The sequence below is a fragment of the Ahaetulla prasina genome, chromosome 1 (genome assembly GCF_028640845.1).
Source record: "Ahaetulla prasina isolate Xishuangbanna chromosome 1, ASM2864084v1, whole genome shotgun sequence".
Classification (NCBI taxonomy): Eukaryota; Metazoa; Chordata; class Lepidosauria; order Squamata; family Colubridae; genus Ahaetulla; species Ahaetulla prasina.
This window is the reverse complement of record NC_080539.1, coordinates 344,160,223-344,183,934: the sequence shown is the minus strand read 5'-3', so window position 1 is coordinate 344,183,934 and position 23,712 is coordinate 344,160,223. Positions and strand designations below refer to the sequence as shown.

At 39.2% G+C, this 23,712-nt stretch overlaps 1 protein-coding gene across 3 annotated transcripts in view; it reads left to right on the top strand.

Moving 5' to 3' along the window:
- The first annotated feature begins 1,257 nt into the window (after positions 1-1,257).
- BRF1 (BRF1 RNA polymerase III transcription initiation factor subunit) overlaps positions 1,258-23,712 on the top strand; it is a 245,247-nt gene continuing 222,792 nt past the window's right edge. Inside the window, exons 1-2 of one of the 3 annotated variants that reach the window (XM_058162881.1) lie at positions 1,258-2,908; positions 21,753-21,830. In XM_058162881.1, coding sequence (XP_058018864.1) covers positions 2,722-2,908; positions 21,753-21,830 — 265 coding nt within the window. In that variant the 5' untranslated portion in view covers positions 1,258-2,721. The remainder of the gene's footprint in view (positions 2,909-21,752; positions 21,831-23,712) is intronic. The other 2 variants (XM_058162879.1, XM_058162878.1) reach the window with 2 other exon arrangements.

Genomic DNA, 23,712 nt, shown 5'->3' with positions numbered 1-23,712 from the left:
TATCTGAAAAGCAGTTTGAAGATAATCTGTAAGTATCATCACTATCAACCTCACAAAGAACTAATCCCATCATGATTTCTCAACATATCCCGTAAAAACAAAATTTCCCTAATTAAAACATTCTATTAAAACAGAATAGAATGAATGAGTTGGAAGAGACTTTGGAGGTCTTCTAGTCCAGCCCCCTGCTCAAGCAGGAGAACCTATACTATTTCAGATAAGTGACTGTCTAGACCAGGGGTGTCAAACTTGTGGCCCATGGCCCAGATGCATCATATGCTGGCCATGCCCATGCCCGATTTAACATGGGGGGGAAAGTCATGATACGTCATGTGATGACACGGTGATGTGAATTTGACACGCCTGGTCTAGACTCTTCTTAAAAACATTCAGTGATGGAGTACCCATGATTTCTGGAGGCAAGCTGAAAAATAATGGTTCATGAAAGATATTATGATGTTATAAACTGCTGAGTTGCTTAATAGTGACATGGGTGGCAGTCAGGGCAGTTTACAACATCATACCTTTCCTGAACCATTATTCCATTGGTTAATTATCCTCACTGTTAGGAAGTGTCTCCTTAATTCCATGTTGCTTCTCTCTTTGATTAGTTTCCAACCATTGTTTCTTGTCCTGCCCGCCGGTGCTTTGGCGAATAATATGACCCCCTCTTCTTTGTGGCAGCCCCTCAAGTACTGGAATGCTGCTATCATGTTACCCCTAATTCTTCTTTTCTTTAGACTAGCCAAACCCAAATCCTGCAGCCATTCTTTATATGTTTTAGTCTCCAGGCCTTTGATCATCTTAGTTGCTCTTCTCTGAATTTTTTCCAAAGTCTCAAAAAATTTTTGGTAGTATTTTTTTGTAGTATTAAAAATGGAAATAAGTAATGGCTGTACAAAAGAGTAGTTCTTATGAGGCGGAACAGCAAACCTAACTAACTACCTTCTTCTTTGAAAAACTGGGATGCAAGGAAGAGGATCTGGGAAAGCATGACAAGATAAGAGTTCTTGCAGATGGGGAAACAATCTACAAACTCCAAAGAGCACCAACATTAAACAAAATACTAGGTTGTTTTTTTTTTTTTGTGGGAATTCAAAAATATAAGTCCTGAGCTGGAAATAAATTAGCTTATTTCTCAAAGTCAGCCAATGCTGGGGAACCCCCAAAGTCCAGACTTCTTTCAAATTGAATAATTCTCGAGTGAAAGTGTCCAAATATTATATAAAGTGGCCCAAGTGAAAATAATTTCTTGAATATTATTTTGGCAGTCTATCAATATTATGTGTCAAGGGGTCATTTTCAACTCTTATAAACCTCAGAGGTATCTTTTCTCCATGAATTTTCAATCATTTTATATAAATAAAAAATGTTATACGTTATACTTGTATATTTTAGCAAAATATTTATATATTTTAATGTACCAGAGAAGTAAATAAATAGCTTCCGCATGTCTTTAAACAGAATGAGGTTCATTTACAGACCTCATCCGCTTTCTTTCATTTTTGTGCAATCAAAAAACCTGGCACATCCAGCATTATCGCACTGGAATATTACGACATGGACCATATCTTATTGGAAAAAACAAAGGGAAAATCTGAAAAAGGGACAAATCTGAAAGAATTTCATGAAGATAAAAAAAAATTATAAGAGTTATACAATACAGCAGTGTACTGTATTTCAAACTTGGCCACTTTTAAGATGTGTGGACTACAAGTTCCAAAATTCTTGCTCCTGGCTGGGGAACTCTGGGATTTGTAGTCCACATCTTAAAGGGCCTCTGGTGGCTCAGACTGCTAAGACAGCCTGTTATTAACACAGCTGCTTGCAATTATTGCAGGTTCAAGTCCCACCAGGCCCAAGGTTGACTCAGCCTTCCATCCTTTATAAGGTAGGTAAAATGAGGACCCAGACTATTGGGGCAATAAGTTGACTTTGTATATAATATACAAATGGATGAAGACTATTGCTTAACATAGTGTAAGCCGCCCTGAGTCTTCGGAGAAGGGCGGGATATAAATGCAAATAAAAAAAAAAGTTGCTAAAGTTTAGAAGCCTTGCAATATTAAATGTCAATAGGATTGCTAAGGATGGCTACAAAAGGCATATATATACCCATGTCTTAGTCTTCTCTACATACAAGTTCACGTGATCATTGATTAAAGAACCTGATCCTTTACCTGCTCAGGGTTCTCTGTTCTGGCTTTACTGAACTGAACCCTATAGTAAATGAGGAAATTCGTCGGTCACCCCGGCCCTTTGGATCAACAGAAAAAACCAAAAACTCTTGAACTCTCCGTAATTAAGCCTGCTGCTAGCAAATCACCCGTCGGCGGGGTGGGGGAGGCATTCTAAAGGCTAAGTAGGAGCAAGTAGTAGCGGCAGAAACTCTTGTGAATTGCAACGTTCGGAATTCTAGACGCCTTCGGGGAATCCCCAAACATCCAAGAGGCGGACCAGGATACACTGCCGCGGAAACTGGAGGCTCGCAGTAGCAGGCAGGCCGGCAGGCCTCGCGAGAAAAGGCGGTTTTTGAAGGCTGCGGCTCCTCCTCCTCCGGCAGCGAATGGGCGGCTGAGCCAGGCCTGCGTGGAGGAGGAATAGCGCGAGAAACCGCCGGCAGTCTGTGCTGAGCGAGGAGACCGGCTCGGCCCGCAGCAGGGAAGTCGCTCCAGCGTGCTTGCTTGCTTGCCGGCGGCCGGCGCCGCAACCCCCGTCAAGATGTCCGGCGGGCGGGTGTGCGCTGCCTGCGGCGGCTCCGACATCGAAGTGGACTCAGCCCGGGGCGATGCCGTCTGCACCGGATGCGGTTCGGTGCTGGAAGACAACATCATCGTCTCCGAGGTGCAGTTCGTGGAGAACAGTGGCGGAGGCTCCTCGGCGGTCGGACAGTTCGTCTCCCTCGACGGTGCGAGCCTGTGTGTGTGTGTGTGTGTGTGTGTGTGTGTGTGTGTGTGTGTGTGTGTGTGTGTGTGTATGTGTGTGTGGCGGGAATCGGGCCCGGGCTTGGCTCTTTTGGGTGGGGGGTGGCAGCCGAAGGAGAAGCAGCCCGATGCTGCCTCTGCTACGGCCAGCCGTGACGTTGCTCCCGTGAGCAGTGAATTGCACGTGGGTGCCGTGGGAGAATCACAACTCATCTGCTTCCTCCTCCTGTGTCTCCTACAGAATTTGCTTCGTTTAAAAGCAAAGCAGTGCAATGACAAAACCGCCTATGTCGACACTGTAAGAATACAGTGTATGTGCTACTGATCAGAACAGCTCTCACATCAAGGGACGCTTTGCATTGTAACTTCTGCAACCACAAACAAAGTACATTTGTCTCATCTTAATATTCTGGCCTCACTATTTGCAGACGGTCAATCCTCTGACGATTCCCGTTTTCCTCAAACTTATTTCCTTGAGCTCTTTCTCTGACTTGTTATACCAAATCTGGGGAAGGGGCTACTTTGTCCCATAAGAAATAGCCTCCGCAGAAAAATAAGCCGTGCTTCAGAAAGGAGTGAGAGGGAAATATTTATTTTCAGATGCCCATCTGTGTTGTTATAGATGCTTCTATAGATACTTCTATTAAGTATATCTATCAGTCTCTTGACATAAGATTTGTCCTTTGCCTAATCTTCGTCATAATAACTGTGGGTGCCCTCCTTGTTCCATTTGGCTTTCATTCATTCCTTTCTCTACCTGCTAGTTTTGTAGATTTTGTAGTTTTGTAGATTTTGACTTTAGTGTAGGACCCTGAAAGGTGTGTAGTTTGTGACATTAACTTAGCAGAGAAGTACAATTAAAATATAGTTATGACTTATCCCCAGTTGATATACATTTGATTTTTTTTTACACTTATTGGATCACCTACCTACATGAATGCAGCAGCTAAAGTTGTATGGCAGAGGGTAGTTTCTATGGCACTGAACATATTTTTCTAGTTTCACATGTTGCATATCTAGAGGACTATTTAAAAACTTTAGTGAGTTAAGTCCATGGAAAAAGAAACAGCTATTCAATCTAGGCTACAGTTTTAGACAAATTGAGCGTTGTAAATCTCAGGCATTATTATATAAATATCCCTGGTATTCTATTTTGGATCTAATCCGGAATATGGAAGGAATCATTGCATGTTTTGGAACAGGGATATCAATAGGCTGCTAAGTCTCAGCTATATTTCTCTGACACATCTGAACACCTGAAACCTCTGACACATCTGAGGTTTTGCTGACCCCTGACCAATAACTTGATGCAGAAGCGAGTTGCATCTGGAAAGACAAGGATCCTACAAGTAAGGAGTTTCTGGGTTCATGAAATAAGAGGCTTGCTCTGACGGAATTGCATTTTTCTGAAAAATGTATGTGACACCAGAGGCCCAAGTGTCAGTTATTAAGAACACAGTAGCCTGCAATTACTGCAGGTTCGAGCCCGGCCCAAGGTTGACTCAGCCTTCCATCCTTTATAAGGTAGGTAAAATGAGGACCCAGATTGTTGGGGGGGCAATAAGTTGACTTTGTAAAAATATACAAATAGAATGAGACTATTGCCTTATACACTGTAAGCCGCCCTGAGTCTTCGGAGAAGGGCGGGGTATAAATGTAAACAAAACAACAACAAAAAAAAAAGTAGCAAGGAGAGGCCATACCATAATAAAAGAAATGCACAGGCTGTTAATTCTAGATATCATTTAAGATTTTGATATTAACCTATAGACAATTTTGAACCACTTTATGAGAATATTTCTATTATACAGAAATGGTAAACAATTGCATTCACCATCAAAGGCTGCCTTGAGTCCACCACATGGAGTAGAAACTCATTTGAGTTCAGCTGGAAAGCCTTTTTTGTTACACCAGTTTTGGAATCCTTACCCTTTAGAAATTAACCATGGATTATGGAAAAATTTAGAGGCTACATTGGGTAGTTCATGATGGTATGATTAAATTGCTTATAATTATTATTACATTATTATAAGTTTTCTTATATTTTTTTGGTAGTATATGTTTTAAAGTCTGTACACTGGTTTTGAAGGAGTCAGTGACAAAAAAATACTTTGAATAAATCAAAAGGGAGAGATAATAAATACGAAGCAAAGTTATTGAGGGAAAGGATGACATCTTCCTTTTTTTCAGTGCATTGTATCTTTGGTAAAAACTGCATTTCTTTTAGCATCCAGTGGAATAGAATAGGAATAGGAATAGAATTGAATTCTTTATTGGCTAAGTGTGATTGGACACACAAGGAATTTGTCTTAGTGTATATGCTCTCAGTGTACATGAGGAGAATAAAATGCTCATCAAGAATAAAAAGATACAACACTTAGTGATAGTCAAGGTTACTAATAAGCTATCAAATTGTACTAGGAAACAAAAAACAATATAATTGAAAGATACAAGCAACATGGTTATAGTAATAAGTGAGAAGGGATAGATACTAAGAAGGAAGAGAAGAATAATAGTAATACAGTCTTAGTAAATTATTTGACAGTGTTGTGGAAATTAGTTGTTAAGCAGAGTGATGGCATTTGGGAAAAACTGTCCTTGTGTCTAGTTGTTTTTTGTATGTACAGGATTTGGCAAAAGTCAGGCCCCATACACAATGTAATATTTAGATCGTATTGAATGTTCAAATCAATTGCCATTTTCTTCCAAACACTTCCTCAATCATTTGAACTTTGAACATGCCTAAGTATAGAAATATTTTCTCTGAAAAAAATTAATGAAACGTATTGTAATTGGTCTAAAAGTAGTCTTCAAGTCAGAATTGTAATGCAGACTGCTGATTTTGTTTTTTTATTGTGGTTCTTAAGTAAAGATAGAGGTGGTAAGTGCGAACACCATGGTTGTTAACCAAGTTGTTAAGAAATAAGGGTAGGGTAGTGAGTGTGGCCTCTTAAATGGGATGAATTAGGTTTCTAGATCACAGATGTCAAACTGGATCGTGTCACATGCCATCATTACGTGACATATCACAACATTTACCTTTGTGAAGCTGGGGTGGGCATGGCCTGCACATGATGCATCCGGCCGGTGGATCACCAGTTTGACACTCCTGTTCTAGATAATTCAACTTCAGTAGTGAAAGGAAATAATTCTGTTAATTGGATTCTTGATTTGGTACAAGACATTCCTAGTTAATGCTAGCTTAAATACGATTGCTCAGTAGAGATGATCTTAATTGAAAGATGTAGCAATTATCATCATCATCTTGGTAAACGAAAAAAGTGTAAAGCCATGTTTAAATTATACGAAATATAATTATTAAATGTGGATGTATACAGATGTAAAATTTTATAAAATATAAAAAATTCCAATGATCCTTCTGTTATTTAGCAGATATATACCGTGTTTGCCTGAAAATAAGACCCTCTTTTATATTTTTTTGAACCGTTGGCCTTATTACCATGTGCTCAAAAGCCCGATTGGGGTTATTATCCGGGGATGTCTTATTTTGGGGGAAACAAGGTATCTGCCCCAAACTCTGGTAAGTGAAGATGTACATTGATGCATTATTGTCTCCCCACACCCGGAATGTTATTAACTGTGGGGAGATGCTCTTTGCTTTGTGGCCTGGGGGCTTCAAGATGCTTGATTACTTTAAGTCAGGGGTCGGCAAACTGCAGCTCTGGAGCCACAAGTGGCTCTTTGGGCCCTCTGCCGCAGCTCCGTCCCAGCACTGGTTCACCCCGCCCCTCTTTCTTTTTTGTACTCCAGCCCGAAGCGGCAGGAAGCAAAGGCCGCCTTATGCATAAATGTGGCATGAAGGCAGGAACAGGGCAGCTTCACTCCTGAACTTTCCTCCCCCCGTCCTCTCGTAACCCCCTGGCTGGCTGTGGCTGAGCTGGGAGCGTGCGCACGCATGGAGAGACCCTCCGTAAGCGAACCGCTGCCCATCCCGCATGCACCTTTCTTGAGCTTTGGCGCTCGCTTGAGGAGGGTCTGCCTGCACGTGTACACGCTCCCAGCTCAGCCACAGTTGTCCCAGGTGTCCTAAGAGGTGGAGGGGGAAGAGGGTCACCGGAGGGTGCAGGAGCGAAGTTGCCCTGTACCTGCCTTCGCGCCACATTTGTACGTACGGCAGCCTTCGTTTCCTGCCACTTTAGGCTGGAGTCTCCCTGTGCGTGCGAATGCTCCCGTCTCAGCCGGCCAGGGAGTTATGAGAGGAGGAGGGGGGGAGGAGGAGGACCGTCACCTGAAGGGAGGGAGGAGAGACACAGAGAGAGAGTGGGGGGGGAGTGGGAGAGATACAGAGGGAGAGAGACACAGAGGGGGAGATAGGGACAGAGACAAAGAGAATAGTTTTGTGGCTGGGTAGGCGTGGCTCCGTGGTCATGTGATTGAGTGGGAGTGAGAGACATCGAGTTGGTCATGTCCATTCAGCTTTCGTGGCTCCCAGTGTGGTTTTTTTCCTGTAGGAAACAGGTCCAAGTGACTCTTTTGAGTGTTTAAGGTTGCCGAATTTGCTCTAAGTTCTTCTTCTTGACCTCTTTTTTACTGCTTCAGGTATCAAGGAAGATTTTTTTTTTTAAATTTGAATTTATATCCCGCTCTTCTCCAAAGACTCAGGGCGGCTTACAATATGTTAAGCAATAGTCTTCATCCATTTGTATATTATATACGAAGTCAACTTATTGCCCCCCCAACAGTCTGGGTCCTCATTTTACCTACTTTATAAAGGATGGAAGGCTGAGTCAACCTTGGGCCTGGTGGGACTTGATAGAAAGTTCTGGTTCTTGCTCTTCTGGTCCCCACAATCATTGTTAATGTTGTTGTGTGTCAATTACTCTTAAGTTATAACTAATTTGTATTGGAGCAGTAGATCATTTTCTGCTGTTCCCCTTTTCCCCATTTTCAATATCCTCTTTTTCCCCCCTGCCTCCTGATTCTCAAGGTGCATCACTTAATAGTATTATTTGATGCTGGTTGGGAATGTTCTGATTTGTGGTTCCTCAAGTGGAGAGCTTTCTCATAGCAAGATACTCATAGCAATTATAAGTGTTCCCACTTACATGGACGTGTGCTGGTTCTGATTTGGTTGCCTTGCACCTTTCAATGGATAGCCAGAACTGGCTATTAGAGAACTTACTTGCAGCTGCTTCTATTTAGAATTACTTGCATTTATTGTACCAATGCTTTTCCTTTGCTATGGCAAAGGTAAGCAGTATAATTTTAGAGAAGGAAAGAGGTTGGTTTTTTGTCTTCCCAAAGTCCTTCCTATATAGCAGTGTTTCTCAACCTTGACAACTCTAAGAAGAGTAGATTTCAACTCCCAGAATTCCCTAGCCAGCAACTGGCAGGGGTGTTCTGGGAGTTGAAATCAACACGTCGTAAGAGTTGCCATGGTTTAGAAACACTGCTATATGAGATAATGCTCAGAGAAGTAGTTGACGTTTGCTTGGATTAGATTCACCTCTCCATCTCTAATTTTATGGCATATTTGGAATCATTCCTTTTAAATAATCTTTCCCATATGATATTGTATTTCAGAGTTCCAGGCTGACTGATTTCTGTAAGCTAGCACTGTTTATGTATTTACATATTTATGGGTGGGTGTAAGGAACAAAACCCTCCACAGTTGTTTATACATCAATCTATATACGTATATACTCAGTATAAGCCGAGTTTTCAGCACGTTTTGTGCTGAAAACGTCCTCTTATACTCGGGTCTATCTGACTTATACTCGAGGTTTTTTTTTTAAGCCTCGGCTTATACTCGAGTATATCGGCTTATACTCGAGTTTTTTTCTTCTTCTTGACCTCTTTTTTACTGCTTCAGGTATCAAGGAAGATTTTTTTTTTTTAAATTTGAATTTATATCCCGCTCTTCTCCAAAGACTCAGGGCGGCTTACAATATGTTAAGCAATAGTCTTCATCCATTTGTATATTATATACGAAGTCAACTTATTGCCCCCCCAACAATCTGGGTCCTCATTTTACCTACTTTATAAAGGATGGAAGGCTGAGTGAACCTTGGGCCTGGTGGGACTTGATAGAAAGTTCTGGTTCTTGCTCTTCTGGTCCCCACAATCATTGTTAATGTTGTTGTGTGTCAATTACTCTTAAGTTATAACTAATTTGTATTGGAGCAGTAGATCATTTTCTGCTGTTCCCCTTTTCCCCATTTTCAATATCCTCTTTTTCCCCCCTGCCTCCTGATTCTCAAGGTGCATCACTTAATAGTATTATTTGATGCTGGTTGGGAATGTTCTGATTTGTGGTTCCTCAAGTGGAGAGCTTTCTCATAGCAAGATACTCATAGCAATTATAAGTGTTCCCACTTACATGGACGTGTGCTGGTTCTGATTTGGTTGCCTTGCACCTTTCCAATGGATAGCCAGAACTGGCTATTAGAGAACTTACTTGCAGCTGCTTCTATTTAGAATTACTTGCATTTATTGTACCAATGCTTTTCCTTTGCTATGGCAAAGGTAAGCAGTATAATTTTAGAGAAGGGAAAGAGGTTGGTTTTTTTTTGTCTTCCCAAAGTCCTTCCTATATAGCAGTGTTTCTCAACCTTGACAACTCTAAGAAGAGTAGATTTCAACTCCCAGAATTCCCTAGCCAGCAACTGGCAGGGGTGTTCTGGGAGTTGAAGTCAACACGTCGTAAGAGTTGCCATGGTTTAGAAACACTGCTATATGAGATGTGCTCAGAGAAGTAGTTGACGTTTGCTTGGATTAGATTCAGCTCTCCATCTCTAATTTTATGGCATATTTGGAATCATTCCTTTTAAATAATCTTTCCCATATGATATTGTATTTCAGAGTTCCAGGCTGACTGATTTCTGTAAGCTAGCACTGTTTATGTATTTACATATTTATGGGTGGGTGTAAGGAACAAAACCCTCCACAGTTGTTTATACATCAATCTATATACCGTATATACTCGAGTATAAGCCGAGTTTTTCAGCACGTTTTTTGTGCTGAAAAACGTCCCCTCGGCTTATACTCGGGTCTATACGGCTTATACTCGAGGTTTTTTTTTTTTTAAGCCCCTCGGCTTATACTCGAGTATATACGGCTTATACTCGAGTTTTTTTTTCTTCTTTTTTTCACATTTTACCGGACGGAAGCCCTGCCGGTGCAGTGAGAGGGCGGGGCGGGGGAGCCGCCAGCCTTCTCAGCTGAGGGAGGGAGGCTTTCCCCAACCGGTAGGTGCCTCATTTCCCACCCTCGGCTTATACTCGAGTCCCCAGTTTACCCCAGTTTTTGGGGTAAAATTGGGGACCTCGGCTTATACTCGGATCGGCTTATATTCGAGTATATACGGTAGTTCTCATAGTTAAATCTAATTTATTTTAATTTCCTACTGCTTGGTAAATGCTAAAACTATGTTTGTGTCTTCTCCAAGTATTTGAGGGTGTTCCATTTCAAAACATGTAGTACATAAATAAATTATAAAATTAATCTATCATTATTAAGATAAAGATATTTTCCAGATGAACTTAACTTATAGTGACTACATCTATTTTTTTTTTTTGGCAACAGTATGGAAGTCGATTGCTACTGTCTTCCTAAATATCTTTTGTTGTCCAGTCTAAGTCTCCAAATGGGAGAAGGTTAGAAATGGTTATCACACTTTTTTATTGTAAGAAAATATAAAATTTTATTCCAGTGTCTGTTAGAAGTTTTTGATTAAGTCGATTGTTTATTTTTATTTATATATGTAATTTGCATGGCGATCATCATTAGCTGCCATTGATTGTTTGAATTGCTAATGGATGTCACTGTGATTGCAACCTAGGATAACCAGGTTGAGAGCACAAATTAACTTCTGGATCCTTTTTACTATAGTCCAGTATTAACACATGTGGGCAATGTTTGAAAATGAGGTGGAGATGATACTGAATAAAAAAAGTATTGTTCAGGGAAATCAAGTGTTTCTTTACCTCTTTTATCAGTAAAAACCACCTTTGCTAGCTGTTATAAAGCAAAATGTAATATTAATATCTTGTTAAGATAACTGTTAGTATTTCACATATTGCTCTGTTCTCAACAGCAGTATATTTGGAAAGAAAGTTCCCCACAATATAAGTAGAAATAAGTATTATTTGCAGAATTAAAGCCCTGTTTAAAAAAACACAATCTCTCCCCTGCTATAGCTGACAAAGTGAGGAGGGCCCGTGGCTTAGAGGTAATACATCTACCTAATATGTAAGTAACCTAGGTTCGCATCCCAGAAGGGTATGGCTAGCTGCCGAGAGCTAAATAGCTTGAAATAGATCTTCATTTCTTTGTCGGTAAATATAAATTTAACATGCAGAATTAAAAGTTGCAATTCAGTCTCCTGACCTTCTTAAAGGTATTGGAATGTGGGAATAGTGTGGGGATGATACAGGAAGGGATAAGGATGATTTTTTTTTTTACTTATTTTGAGCAGTATTAAGAATAGGCACAGGAACCAGAGGCATATGGGAGGAAAACCACTTCAGTTTCTACCCTTAAAATAACTCCCAATCCAAATATTGATTATTCAAGCATTAATAGTGGGGCTAGAAATTGTTTGCTTCCAAGAGGCAAGCTTTCTTTCAATCCTATCCTTAATTTTGTTTAAGAATTTTTTTTTTAAAAAATGTGCCATTTTTTGTGTTTGGGGGAAGGGCTGAGTTCCACATTGGCCACTTCTAATGTAGGACCAGGATTTAAACATTTCTCTTCATAGCATCTCTGCCCTAAAATTTTGTTTTTAAGAAAACTTGACAAACCACATCTGACATACTATAGTGGCTTAATCCGGCAAATTGATATTTCTGATGAAAAGGAAAAATGACTCTGATTATTGTTTTGATTATGCATTTTATTCAGAATTTAAATTACTTCTTTGCAGTTTTAGAAAGTTAGCTTTAAAAGTGATATAAATTGCTTGTATCATATATTAATAGCGATATTTTTGTAGATTGGTTAAGAGATCAAAGTAAAAGAGGTAGATTGGGAAAATGGGTATAAGAGAACGTTTGGTAAAGAAATATGTGTATATAGTGAAAAAATGGCAAAAAATGTAGAGAATGAGGAATGTGTTTAAAAGTGACAGAAAATGCAGAGAGCTTGTGGTGGATATAAAATTTGTTCTGAATTAGGGGAACCAGCAGAGTAAATGCAATTAAAAATAAAGCCTGGAAATGCTAGAAGGGATATTTTAGAGATTTGTATGGGAATAATAGTGGTATGTTGATGAGTAAAATTGAAATCAATGCTATAAATGCATGTGTCCAAGAAAAGACTGATGAAGTAATAAATGCTGTGGGAACGTTGAAAAATGCAACTATATGTGTTGATGGCATACCTGGAGAAATATTCAAGTATGCTTCTGGTTTGTTTTTGTTGTGATGGTGTGAATTCTTTAATTATTTTTTTGTAATTTGCTCCTGTGTACTATATTGTAATTTGTTGTTTTTATGCTGCTTTTTATTACTTTGAGTTGCCCAGAGATGGTTGGAGTCGAGAAGCATCAACATTGAGTAAATTATGCAAAAAATGCATCTGTGCCTGATAATTGGAAGAATGTTGTTATTGCGCTCCTGTACAAAGTTAACAAAAATGGGGTTAACTGGTCACTACCTAATTTTGAGATTGAATGACTTTTTTGTATAATCCAAAGATATAGCATGAAAATTTACTCACGCATTGGAAGTAAACATAGGTAGACATAGAATACTACACTTAAAATATGTTTGGGAATCAGATTTAGGTAAGTATTAGAAAGAGTTTGATAGATCAATACAACAAATTTATGGCAATCTGGAAAATTTTTACCTGCTTCACTGCAGGAATGCCAGTGATGTAATTCCTATAAGAATTTCACATACAATATGTAACCAGGAGATGCTGGAGATGATGGAATCAAAAAAGGGATTTTCCTTTATATTCAGTGGGAATATGATACAGTCTCACCATTAATGAAAAGATAGCAAGAATTGAATTCGCTCCACCTGTAGGCTTGTTACATATATTTGATGGAAGGAATAAAAAGCTATGAAGCAAACTATTTTGGCAGTAAGGCTGATTATTTCTCATTAATGAAAAATATGTAAACTTTCACTTGAAAATTAGTAAGATTGGTCTTATTAGGGTCCTATGTGAAAAGGTTTCTGATAAAATTCAAAATGGGAAATCATTTAACAATGATGGCAAGATTTCATGTTTTACAAATGACAAAATAACAATAGCAATAGCACTTAGACTTATAAACTGCTTCATAGTGTTTTACAGCCCTCTCTAAGCAGTTTACAGAGTCAGTATATTGCCCCCAACATTCTGGGTCCTCATTTTATCTTGGAAGGCTGAGTAAACTTAGAGCTGGTCAGGATTGAATTCCTGGCAGGGAGCTAAAATAGCCTGCAATACTGCATTCTAACCACTGTGCCACTACTGCTCTAATGCAGTTGTCACCAACCGGTGGTCCGCGGACCACTGGTGGTCCATGAGAAAATTTTGGTAGTCCGCAGCGCACCCGGGTGGAGGAGCTGTTCCAGGATGAGCAATGGCCAGTCCTGTGACTAGAGCTCTGGAATATGGGACTGGCCAGGCAGCTCATGTGGGGCTGTAAATCTCAGCCATAGAGGGAGGTTTGTACAACTTGCAACTTTGCAGCACAACCCTCACCGGCTGGAATGAGGTAATGGTGCAAGGGGGGGTGGCAGTGCAGGCGGGCTAAAGCAACAGGTGGCAGGAACCCCGGGTTGTTTCTTCCCCCTGCTATAGCTTCCTGTTGGCTGAACCCCCCCAGTGGCTGTCTCCGCCTCTTGCCCTCCCTTCCCAGTCACTCCTCGCCTGGCAAAGGAAGGGGAGGGGATGGAGATTCGCTCCATATTCCAGAGTGGGAGTGAAGCTTCGTCTCTTGCTGGATCTCGCCGGTTCTTGTTGGTGCTCCGTGCACCTTGGTCTATCAGGGAGATGCTTGACTTCCTCTCAGCCCCAAGACATTGGCTAGCCCATGAGATGAGAGAGAGAAAGAAAATGAGAAGGGGGGGGGAGAGAAAGAGAGAGAATGAGAGAGAGAAAGAGAGGGGGAGAGAAAGAGAGAATCAGAGATAAAGATAGAGAATCAGAGAGAATCAGAGAGAGAGAATCAGAGAGAATCAGAATGAGACAGAGAGAGAGAGAGAAAGAGACAGAATGAAAGAGAGAGAGAGAGAATGAGAAAGAGTGGGAGAGGAGGGAGAGAAAGAGAGAGAGAGAAAGAGACAGAAAGATAGAGAGACAGAGAGAATGTGAGAGAGGCAGAGAATGAAAGAAAAAGAGAGAGGAAGACAGAAGGAAAGAAAGAGAATGAGAGAGAGACAGAGACAGAGACAGAGAGGGAATCAGAGAGAATGAGAGAGAAAGAGTGGAGAGAGGGAGAGAGAGAGAGAGAGAGGGAGAGAGGGAGAGTGCCTGAAGGACCCCATCCCATCACTGGGAGTCCAGGCGCTTCAGCAAGTGGTGCACTGGATTCATATTAGTGGTCTGCGGGATTTAAAATTATGAACTTGGTGGTCCCTGAGGTCCAAAAGGTTGGGAATCCCTGTTCTAATGAGTATTCATTAGGGTGAACTGGCCTATTATGGGCTAGTTTAATATAGAAACTGACTATTTCTGAGGGATTATGGCTACACTAGCCCTAGGATTTTATAAAGGTAGTATTCATGTTTTATAATACTTGTTAAAAAAATAGTATGGCTAGGTGTGTGTTAGAAACAACACTGAGCACATTACTGGGTAGCTGTGAATGATGAAGTGAATAAGTTTGAACAATGGAGCTTTGCGCAAATTATGGAAATAGAGTTTGGTTATTGAATGGCATATGATGAAAGTAAAATAGGTGAGAGAATAAGTGGAGTGCTCACGGAATTTTTCAACAATCATCTAAGAGCAAGATAACTAAGTGTGATTTTTTTCTTGCCTGTTTACTGTGTTGATGGACAAATGTATAAGAAAACCATGTGATAACATTAGATGTGTGTTGATTGGGAACATGAATGTGCATGTGCTGTTGTATCAGAGCATATCTTGTTATTACCTAAGAACCCAAATGATTTGTAGCAAATATTAAATATATTATATAATGCAAAGAGGATAGGTCAGGATCTGAAAATTAATTTAATATTGAGGAAAATAGTTGTGCTTGATTAGGAAAATGGAATGAATATTTGCTAGTGATATTTTAATGGCAAAAACTTGGAATAAATAGACAAAATTTTACTAAAGATAGCAAAATACATGAAAATACTTTGATAGAAATATAGAGATAAAAAGTGTCAGTTGCGAGGGATGAATATTAGTTAAAGGAAGTAAAAATTGTTTTTTGTACAGTTTGTTTCTACTCACCTTATTATGTGGAAGTTCTTATTAGAACGGGTAACCATATATATATTTGTTTTCTGAGGTTTTCACGGGTGTTTGTATGTAGGTCTTTGGTTGTTCGGGTTTTCTCCCGTGTAAAATTGGAAATGTCTTGGCAACGTTTTGACGAAGTCTCATTCGTCATCTTCAGGCTTCAGCTTCGTGCTTCTGGGAGCAATGTGTGATCGCAGCTGTTTCTTCCTTTTAACTGCTAGTGGGGGTTTGAACTGATTGGGTGGGAGCTTGGCTGTGCTCTGATTGGATGGAGGTTTTTTTGTGCTCTGATTGGCTGGGGGTGTGTCCTGTTTGGGTGGGGGCTTGGTTGTGCTCAATTTAGTCTGTGTTGCAGGGGGATTTGAGCTGGTGAGCTGCATAGCTGTTGTTTGGCTTTGTGCTGGTGCTACATCTTCATAGTGGGTGTCAGTCTGCTGCATGTACACGAGGAATGACACCAGACCCACACTCACGAGGTCCACACAGGATGTCACCACCGCACATCCACCCAGAAAGCAGACCCAAACCCACACTGATCATGAAGCACAACCAAGGACCAGAAGCCAGACCGCAGCTGCAACATTAGCCATTTCAAACCCCTCCAATCCATACATGCAGCAGACTGACACCCACTATGAAGATGTAGCACCACCACAAAGCCAAACAACAGCTATGCAGCTCACCAGCTCAAATCCCCCTGCAACACAGACTAAATTGAGCACAACCAAGCCCCCACCCAAACAGGACACACCCCCAGCCAATCAGAGCACAAAAAAACCTCCATCCAATCAGAGCACAGCCAAGCTCCCACCCAATCAGTTCAAACCCCCACTAGCAGTTAAAAGGAAGAAACAGCTGCGATCACACATTGCTCCCAGAAGCACGAAGCTGAAGCCTGAAGATGACGAATGAGACTTTGTCGAAACGTTGCCAAGACATTTCCAATTTTACACGGGAGAAAACCCGAACAACCAAAGACCTATATATATATATATATATATATATATATATGTATATGTATATGTATATGTATATGTATATGTATATGTGTATATATATATATATATATATATATATATGTTTTCTGAGGTTTTCACGGGTGTTTGTATATAGGTCTTTGGTTGTTCGGGTTTTCTCCCGTGTAAAATCACACATTGCTCCCAGAAGCACGAAGCTGAAGCCTGAAGATGACGAATGAGACTTTGTCGAAACGTCGCCAAGACACTTCCAATTTTACGCGGGAGAAAACCCGAATAACCAAAGATCTACATATATATATATATATATATATATATATATATAAATAAAAATAAACAAGTTATATGGAAGTGAGAATTGACTGTTTCAGGAGAAAAATTAATGAATTAGGAATGGAATACTTAAAATATGCGGTTAAAACAAATTCAGATTAGGCATGATCAAGTGACAAATGGATACAAAAGTTAATTCACTACAGAACAAGGTCGTTGGTCATATGGAGAAAATAAGTATGAATTCAACTTTAAAATACATAAAGTAGAGCAAATGGGGAAGATGGAGAAAATTATAGCTGGGTAACATTGATTAAATCCTAAAAAGGAGAGAAGTGAGAAGTCTAAGGAACAAAAAATAAAATGTGAAATGTGTATGGATATGATAGAAGCAAGGATGATTTGAAAGGATAGAAAAATATGGAGAGAAAGGTATTATATAAACTAGATTTAGTTACATTTCTTTTTCTCTTTTCTCATTTAGTTTTAGTATATTTTGTGTACCTGTTTTTATTATTTATATCACTTCAAACTCTTTTCCAAGGTTTGCATTAATGTTGCTTGCTTTGAAATGGAGGAGGATGTATGTAAGAATATTGCTAGTGAAAATCCATAACAAATATTTAGAGCTCTTACTGTGCCTCTTATGGTTTCCTCCAGGTGTCAGTCTTGTATCATGCCTCAGGAGTAATCTCCTAATAACCTTCATGACAACAATACAGGCGTACTTAAAATCCTTCAGAAGATACTTTATGAAAATGCTGACTTCTGAATTAGGCCTGCATTGATCCCCTTTTATATTGTAAAGTTGATTTTATTAGATCAAGAATTTGAGCATCTTCCTTTTAATGGGACCGGAAGAAAGGTGTCATGTATGTTTTGTGTCTGTCTGTCTGTCAGGTCCTTGAGAAATTATGTAACATGAATTGAAAGTGTGTTGAACAGAAGACAGGCAAGAACAGTTTGTATGATGTTTGTATGATGTAAAGTTAATGTAAGAACTTTTTAAATAAGTTCTTACATTAACATCTGTAAGACCAACCTTCCTGCAAGCTACTGGATAGCCAGAGCAAGATGTGCTAAATGAATTGTCGAATCAACAAGTACAAGGCCTATAGAAACAAATCCCATTGAAGGGTTGAGATTGGAACAAGTAGCAAGGAGAGTACGCCTGAAGAGTCCTCAGCAAGAATGAAATTGGTCATGTAGGGCATTTTACTGATCAGTAGCTAGAATTTCAGTCTATCACAGTTTTATAACAGTAGGGTAGGTGTTTGAGTGAAGAAAGTATATTTACAGTTTATGTAAATTGCCAAGACTATTGCATTGTCCCATATTTTGATTTTTCACTGCTTCCCAGTGTAGCTACTGAAATCTATCGTTATTTTACAGTTGGATAAATACGTATTCTGATAGTCGTATGAACTAAAGACTGATTATTTTATTTTGTAAACATTAATAGATGAATATAGTAATCTTTAAAGTGTCAGAAAAGTGTTGCTTTTGTTGCAATAATGCTATTTCTCTGCAATCTTATCAGACTATATTAAGAATATGAAAAATATGAGGTGTAGTGTTTTATGTACCGATAGACTATGTACTGTCTTGCTTTTTTTCCTTCAAATGTTTACCATAGTTACTTTGACATATTCATTTTCCTCGGCTTAGTCTCAAAGGAAATTTATTTGATTGTAAAATGACAGAAATGTGAAACTTTATTTACAGTTTCTATTGCTGTCAGTGTCCATTCAGTATGATAAACAAATATAAATGAACTACACAAAAACCATAACAAATGAAACAAATAAAATGAAAGTCTTATTCATCTATATATATAAAAGCGAAAACCATTCACACCGTAATCATGAAATCTCCAGAACCATAAAGCCTACAAATTTGAAATTTACCACATATGTTCCTCTTAACTTCTAGGAGCTCACTAGGAAAGGATTTTTCGAAATGACCATCAGAGCATTAGTATTTCCTATATTATGATTAACACACTCTGATGCTAAGGAGTTCTACTCCCCCTCTCCACCTGAAAAGAAATCTGTTCCAAATGCAAAATATGAACAGAGGAGAGGAGTGGAGTTTCACTTTCAGTTTTACTTTCACAGCAGCAACCAGGGGATAGGATAGGGGAGGCTTCTGTGGGGCAAGGCTGAGTGAGAAGGAGATAGGGGAGGGGAGGCTTCTGTGGGGCAAGGCTGAGGGAGAGAAGGGGAGAGGAGAGGCTTCTGCGGAGCAAACCTAAGGGAGAGAAGAGGATTGAAGAGGAGAGGCCTCTGTGTGGTAAGCCTGAAGGAGAGGAGATAGGATAGGAGATGTTTCTGTGGGGCAAGGCTGAGGGAGAGAAGGGGAGAGGAGAGGCCGATTGTAACTACTCATTAATTTTCAAGCTCTAAGTGTTGATTTATCAAGCCCGATCACATAGTTTCATAGCAAAGCACGGGTATCCAGCTAATATTATCATCAAACAAAACAAAACAAAACGTTCCTTAGCATTGGAGTTTGTTTAGATGCTTGACCAAAAATGAATAAACTTATCTTTGATCATTAAAAGCAGTCAAAAACAGAACAATTTTCAGTCTATTGAATGTTATAGATTTGATAAGAGCCCCAGTGTGCTGGATGTCAGCTGAGACCAGATGTTCATAGCAGTGGAACACATTTTATCTTTTCAGTTGGGCAACTAATACAAGAAATAAGATGTATAACTCTTCTACTTTGTATTTCCTTTAGCACCGTGTTTTTCTATCGTGACAACTTTAAGACATGTGGATTTCAAATCCCAGAATTCCCAGCCAGCATGGAAAAGTTGAAGTCCACACATCCAAAGTTGCCAAGGTTGAAAAATACTGCTTTAGAAGACAAGAGAAAGAGAAACTTGCAGTATTATAAAATGAAAACCACATTCTGAATTGCCTGAGAGTCTGTGCTGATGAAAGTCTGGATTGACAGTTGTATGAGTAATTGCAAATGGCCTAGAAATTAGTAAAATATATTTGCATATTCACATACATATAGATGACCTGGAATAACCCTTGAAAGCAACCACACTAGCATTGAAAGAATGTGGCTGCTTCAGTACTTCAAGAAGGGGTACTTTGCTTCCTCTGATCTGCTTTGCAAAACATCTTTTTTAATCCTGTGCAGACCTTTATAGGTTCTATAGAAGATTTTAAAATTCTCTGGAATAACAGTGAGGGAACTACCCATCCTGACATATTTTTACGAAAAGCAATCTAAAGAAATACTTCAGGGACATTTGTTCATCTATGAATATATGTGCTTGAGTGCGTCAGTCTGTTAAATGCAGTATTGTAGTTTTTGGACCCAGTTTTTGATAGATGAGAATTTGTTGCCCGCAGCTAATTGATTATCTTCTTATTTCTGTCATAATTGTTCCTCCACTAACAGTGCTGGTTTCCTAATGGTACCATACCGACAAGATGGTTGAGCTGTATAAAGTGCCCTGCCTTTTTCTCTCATCAGGCATGTAGTTCATTCATGTAATATTCAGTATTTATGAACAAACTTAATGTCCAAACAATATAAGGTACTTCACATTATCTTTAATTCTTAAAATAAGGTAAACGGTAGAGTAGTTATTATAATATTCACTTTGGATGGGAGGACTTGCATTCTTTTCTAGATTTGTCAACAAATTAAGATAGCTTAATAATTCCAGCTCAACAGAAGGCTATAGATGCGATCACAGAAGTAACCAATCTTTAAGGCAACCCCTTGCAAGAACTATTCCCTTTGTTGTTACCGATTGTTGTGACCCAGGCCCAAATAGGTAGCAATAAACTTAGTCCATGGAAAAAACAAACTTTATTCAAACAGCTGGGAATTACTTCATTCCCAGCGTCGTTCAACTCAAAGTAAAACAAATGCCTCCCAAACACAAATTCTTCAGTTATCTCACAAACCTTAGTCCAATTAGGGAAACTGCCAAAGGCCCTTCCTGGCAAACGTCCAGAAGCCACAAAAACAAAGACGGATATGAAGCAGAAGATGCAGCTACAACGTTGTTTTCCGGCAAAGCTGAAACACTGGTGCTGGCCTATTTTAAGCCTTATGGGAGGGGCCAATCATCTCTTGGCCCTACTCCCAAGTTGTCCTCTCTGCTTGAGCTGCTCTTGCCTTCTGGCAGCTCTTCTCATGTGTGCATTAGGAACAGGCTGCTTCTGTTCCTCTGCCTCACTACTATCAGTCTCTGGAGGCTCTGGAGTCCGCACCTCACTTCCCGATGGCCCTGGCTTCACCTCAGCTTCATTGCTATCTGACTCCGTTGCCAGCTCCGTAGGCTGCTGACGGATCACAACACCGATAGAGAAAAAGACTGTCAGCTAGGGTTGCTCATGACTATTATCCAAAAAGAGTCCATGCTTTTCATGGTGATGAAAATAAGAGATTGGCACTAGTTTAAGATTAGAAAAGGATGTAATGGCCAAACAAAACTGTAGACCATTTGCATTGCTTTGATAATGTACAATACTTAGCTTCAAAGAATTTCTTAGACATCTTCCATGACATCTAAAATCAGAGGATAAACCCATCAGTGTCTCTTAATTATGTTGGAACTTTCCTTGCTTGAGAGGTAGTACACTAGTTGTTGGGAAGTATATATAGCTTTCATATACCACTTATTGGATTTCCAGGGATACCTGATCGGTCAGCGTAAGAAACAGGAATGCTGCACTTGATCAATCTGATCTGATTAGTAGGATTGATAAAAGCAAAATCAGAAATGGTAGAGATGAGGTATTGGGAGAAGAGAAAGATTAAGGTCAAATACAGAACATTGCTTGTTACATTTTGGAAAGGTGTTAAATCCTTAAACATTATAGTAATTTGTGTGTAGTATGCCTCTGAGAACTCTGATATAATATGAATCTGTGAAATTATTTTTGAGCAGCCTATGCACACGTTACATATGAATAATACATGCAGCTTATTTACAAAAAATATGTTGAGAACTTGAACTTTAGAGGCTGAGAAAGATGCCAAAAAGAAAAAGAAAAAAAAAGCTTCTGTAGCAGCTTGAGGTTCATAATCACATAAGAGGAGCCTCAGAGTCTAGGACTATTGATGTTTGTTAGGTTGAAATACTTAGCAAAAGAGAGTCTGGGCAAGATGTATTGAAATGTTGCCATTAATATGTTATATTTGACAGCTTTTTCTTTTCTTTTCCTTGTAGCAGCAGGAAAAACTCAAACTGTTGGAGGATTTCATGTCAACTTGGGAAAGGAGTCGCGGGCACAGACTTTGCAAAATGGTAACTTGTAATTCTTATTTTTATTTAGCCTTGCTAAAGAAAGCTATCCTAAAGCTAAATTTTATCCACTATGATTTTGGAGGGTGTATCAGAGAGGAAGCAGATATTTTTAGAGCATGGCTTTTGCAATTCCCTTTAAATTGTGAATTGAGTTGGAAGAAATTTGTACTGAAAACCATAGTTGGCGGCGGCAAATAGTAATTAATGCAAGGAGAAAAGCAAGGCATATTTGACATCTCTGTCCTCATAGCTTCCAAATAAATTGCTTTAAATGTCAGATGTACTTTAATTCTAGGATTGAAGCATTTTCCCCCCAATTCAGAATAGAACTAGTTTAGCTGAGTCATGAATCTCGATCTTTTGAATTCAAGTAGAATAATAACCCTTCAAGAGCAGATTGATGGAGGGCAGCTGCACTCAGTAGCTTCACAATAAGAGTGTCTTTCCCAGGTGGTGGAGTGGGCAGTCTGAGACCTTCCAGAAGTTTTGAACTAATTCTTTTTTTTTTATTGAAAAAGTTTTTACAAAAATTTTTACCCCCCTTTTCCCCCCTCCCCTCCCCTCCCTCCAAAACCACCCCCTTCCCCCGACTTCCCAGAGCAAACACAAGGTATAGTTCAAAAAAACAATAACAATCATACACTAAATTTTCCCTAACACAAATTATAGTCCTCCCCTTCTTCTCAAATCCTAACTTCCCCCGTTCAAATCAGAGATAAATACATTCTAATCATTCAAAGGCAATCTGATATCTCTTAATCTGATATCTATTTTGCGTATATTCAATTCATTTTTCCATTCAGTTAGATATTTTTCTTGTGTAGTGTCTTTCAAAAAGGCTGAGATTTTAGCCATCTCAGCCAAATTAGCAACTTTCAATATCCATTCTTCTATTGTGGGTAACTCTTTTTTCTTCCAGTATTGTCCTATCAATAGTCTTGCCGCTGTTATTAAATTTAGAATCAGCTTAGTCTCAATTACTGTACAGTCCGTAATAATTCCCAGTAAAAAAAGTTGCGGTAGGAACTTTATCTTCTTTTTCAAAACATTTTGTATGATCCATCAGATCCTTATCCAAAAAGCCTTAATCTTCTTACAAGTCCACCAAATATGAAAATATGTAGCATCATCACAATTACATCTCCAACATTTTGCTTGCATATCTGGATACATACATGATAATTTCTTAGGGTCTAAATGCCACCTATAAAACATTTTATAAAAATTTTCCCTTAAGTTCTGTGCTTGCGTAAACTTAACATTTCTAACCCAGATTTTTTCCCAAGTTTCCAGAAATATTGGTTCCTGAATATTTTGTGCCCATTTTATCATACAATCCTTTATTAAATCCCTTTCAGAGTCTATTTCTATCAACACATTATACAATCTCTTTATATGCGCCTGGGTGACTAATTCTTCATTCAATGTGGCAGAGAACAGGAAGAATGGAAAGTAAAATAAAAAAGAAATAGAGGGCATCAGCTTGTCTCTCCCATTAGAAGTGCAATGCTGAAGCTAAGTAAGCGTGGATCTGTTAAAGCTTTAATGAAAGACCATTTTTCCACTATAAACTAAAATAGCATGTGCGGTTCTAGTCTCAGAAGACCCGATGTGCTTGGTATTTTTGGTAGAATTGGTGAAGTTTCCAGATCAAAATTATAATTCACATTTTCTAATCAAGATTTCTGCAATGACAAGCAATATGCTGTAGAAAAGAACAAAAGCCGTTGGGTTAGATTGGATTTAGGCTGGAGAGCAATTTTCTTCAGTTCCTTTCTCTTCTTACATTTCAGAAGTTGGAGCTCTAAGCAGATGGCATTTGACTAGGCAGTCAGAAAGTCAGGCTTTTGTATTTAAACCAGATGCGGCTGATTCAGAGGCA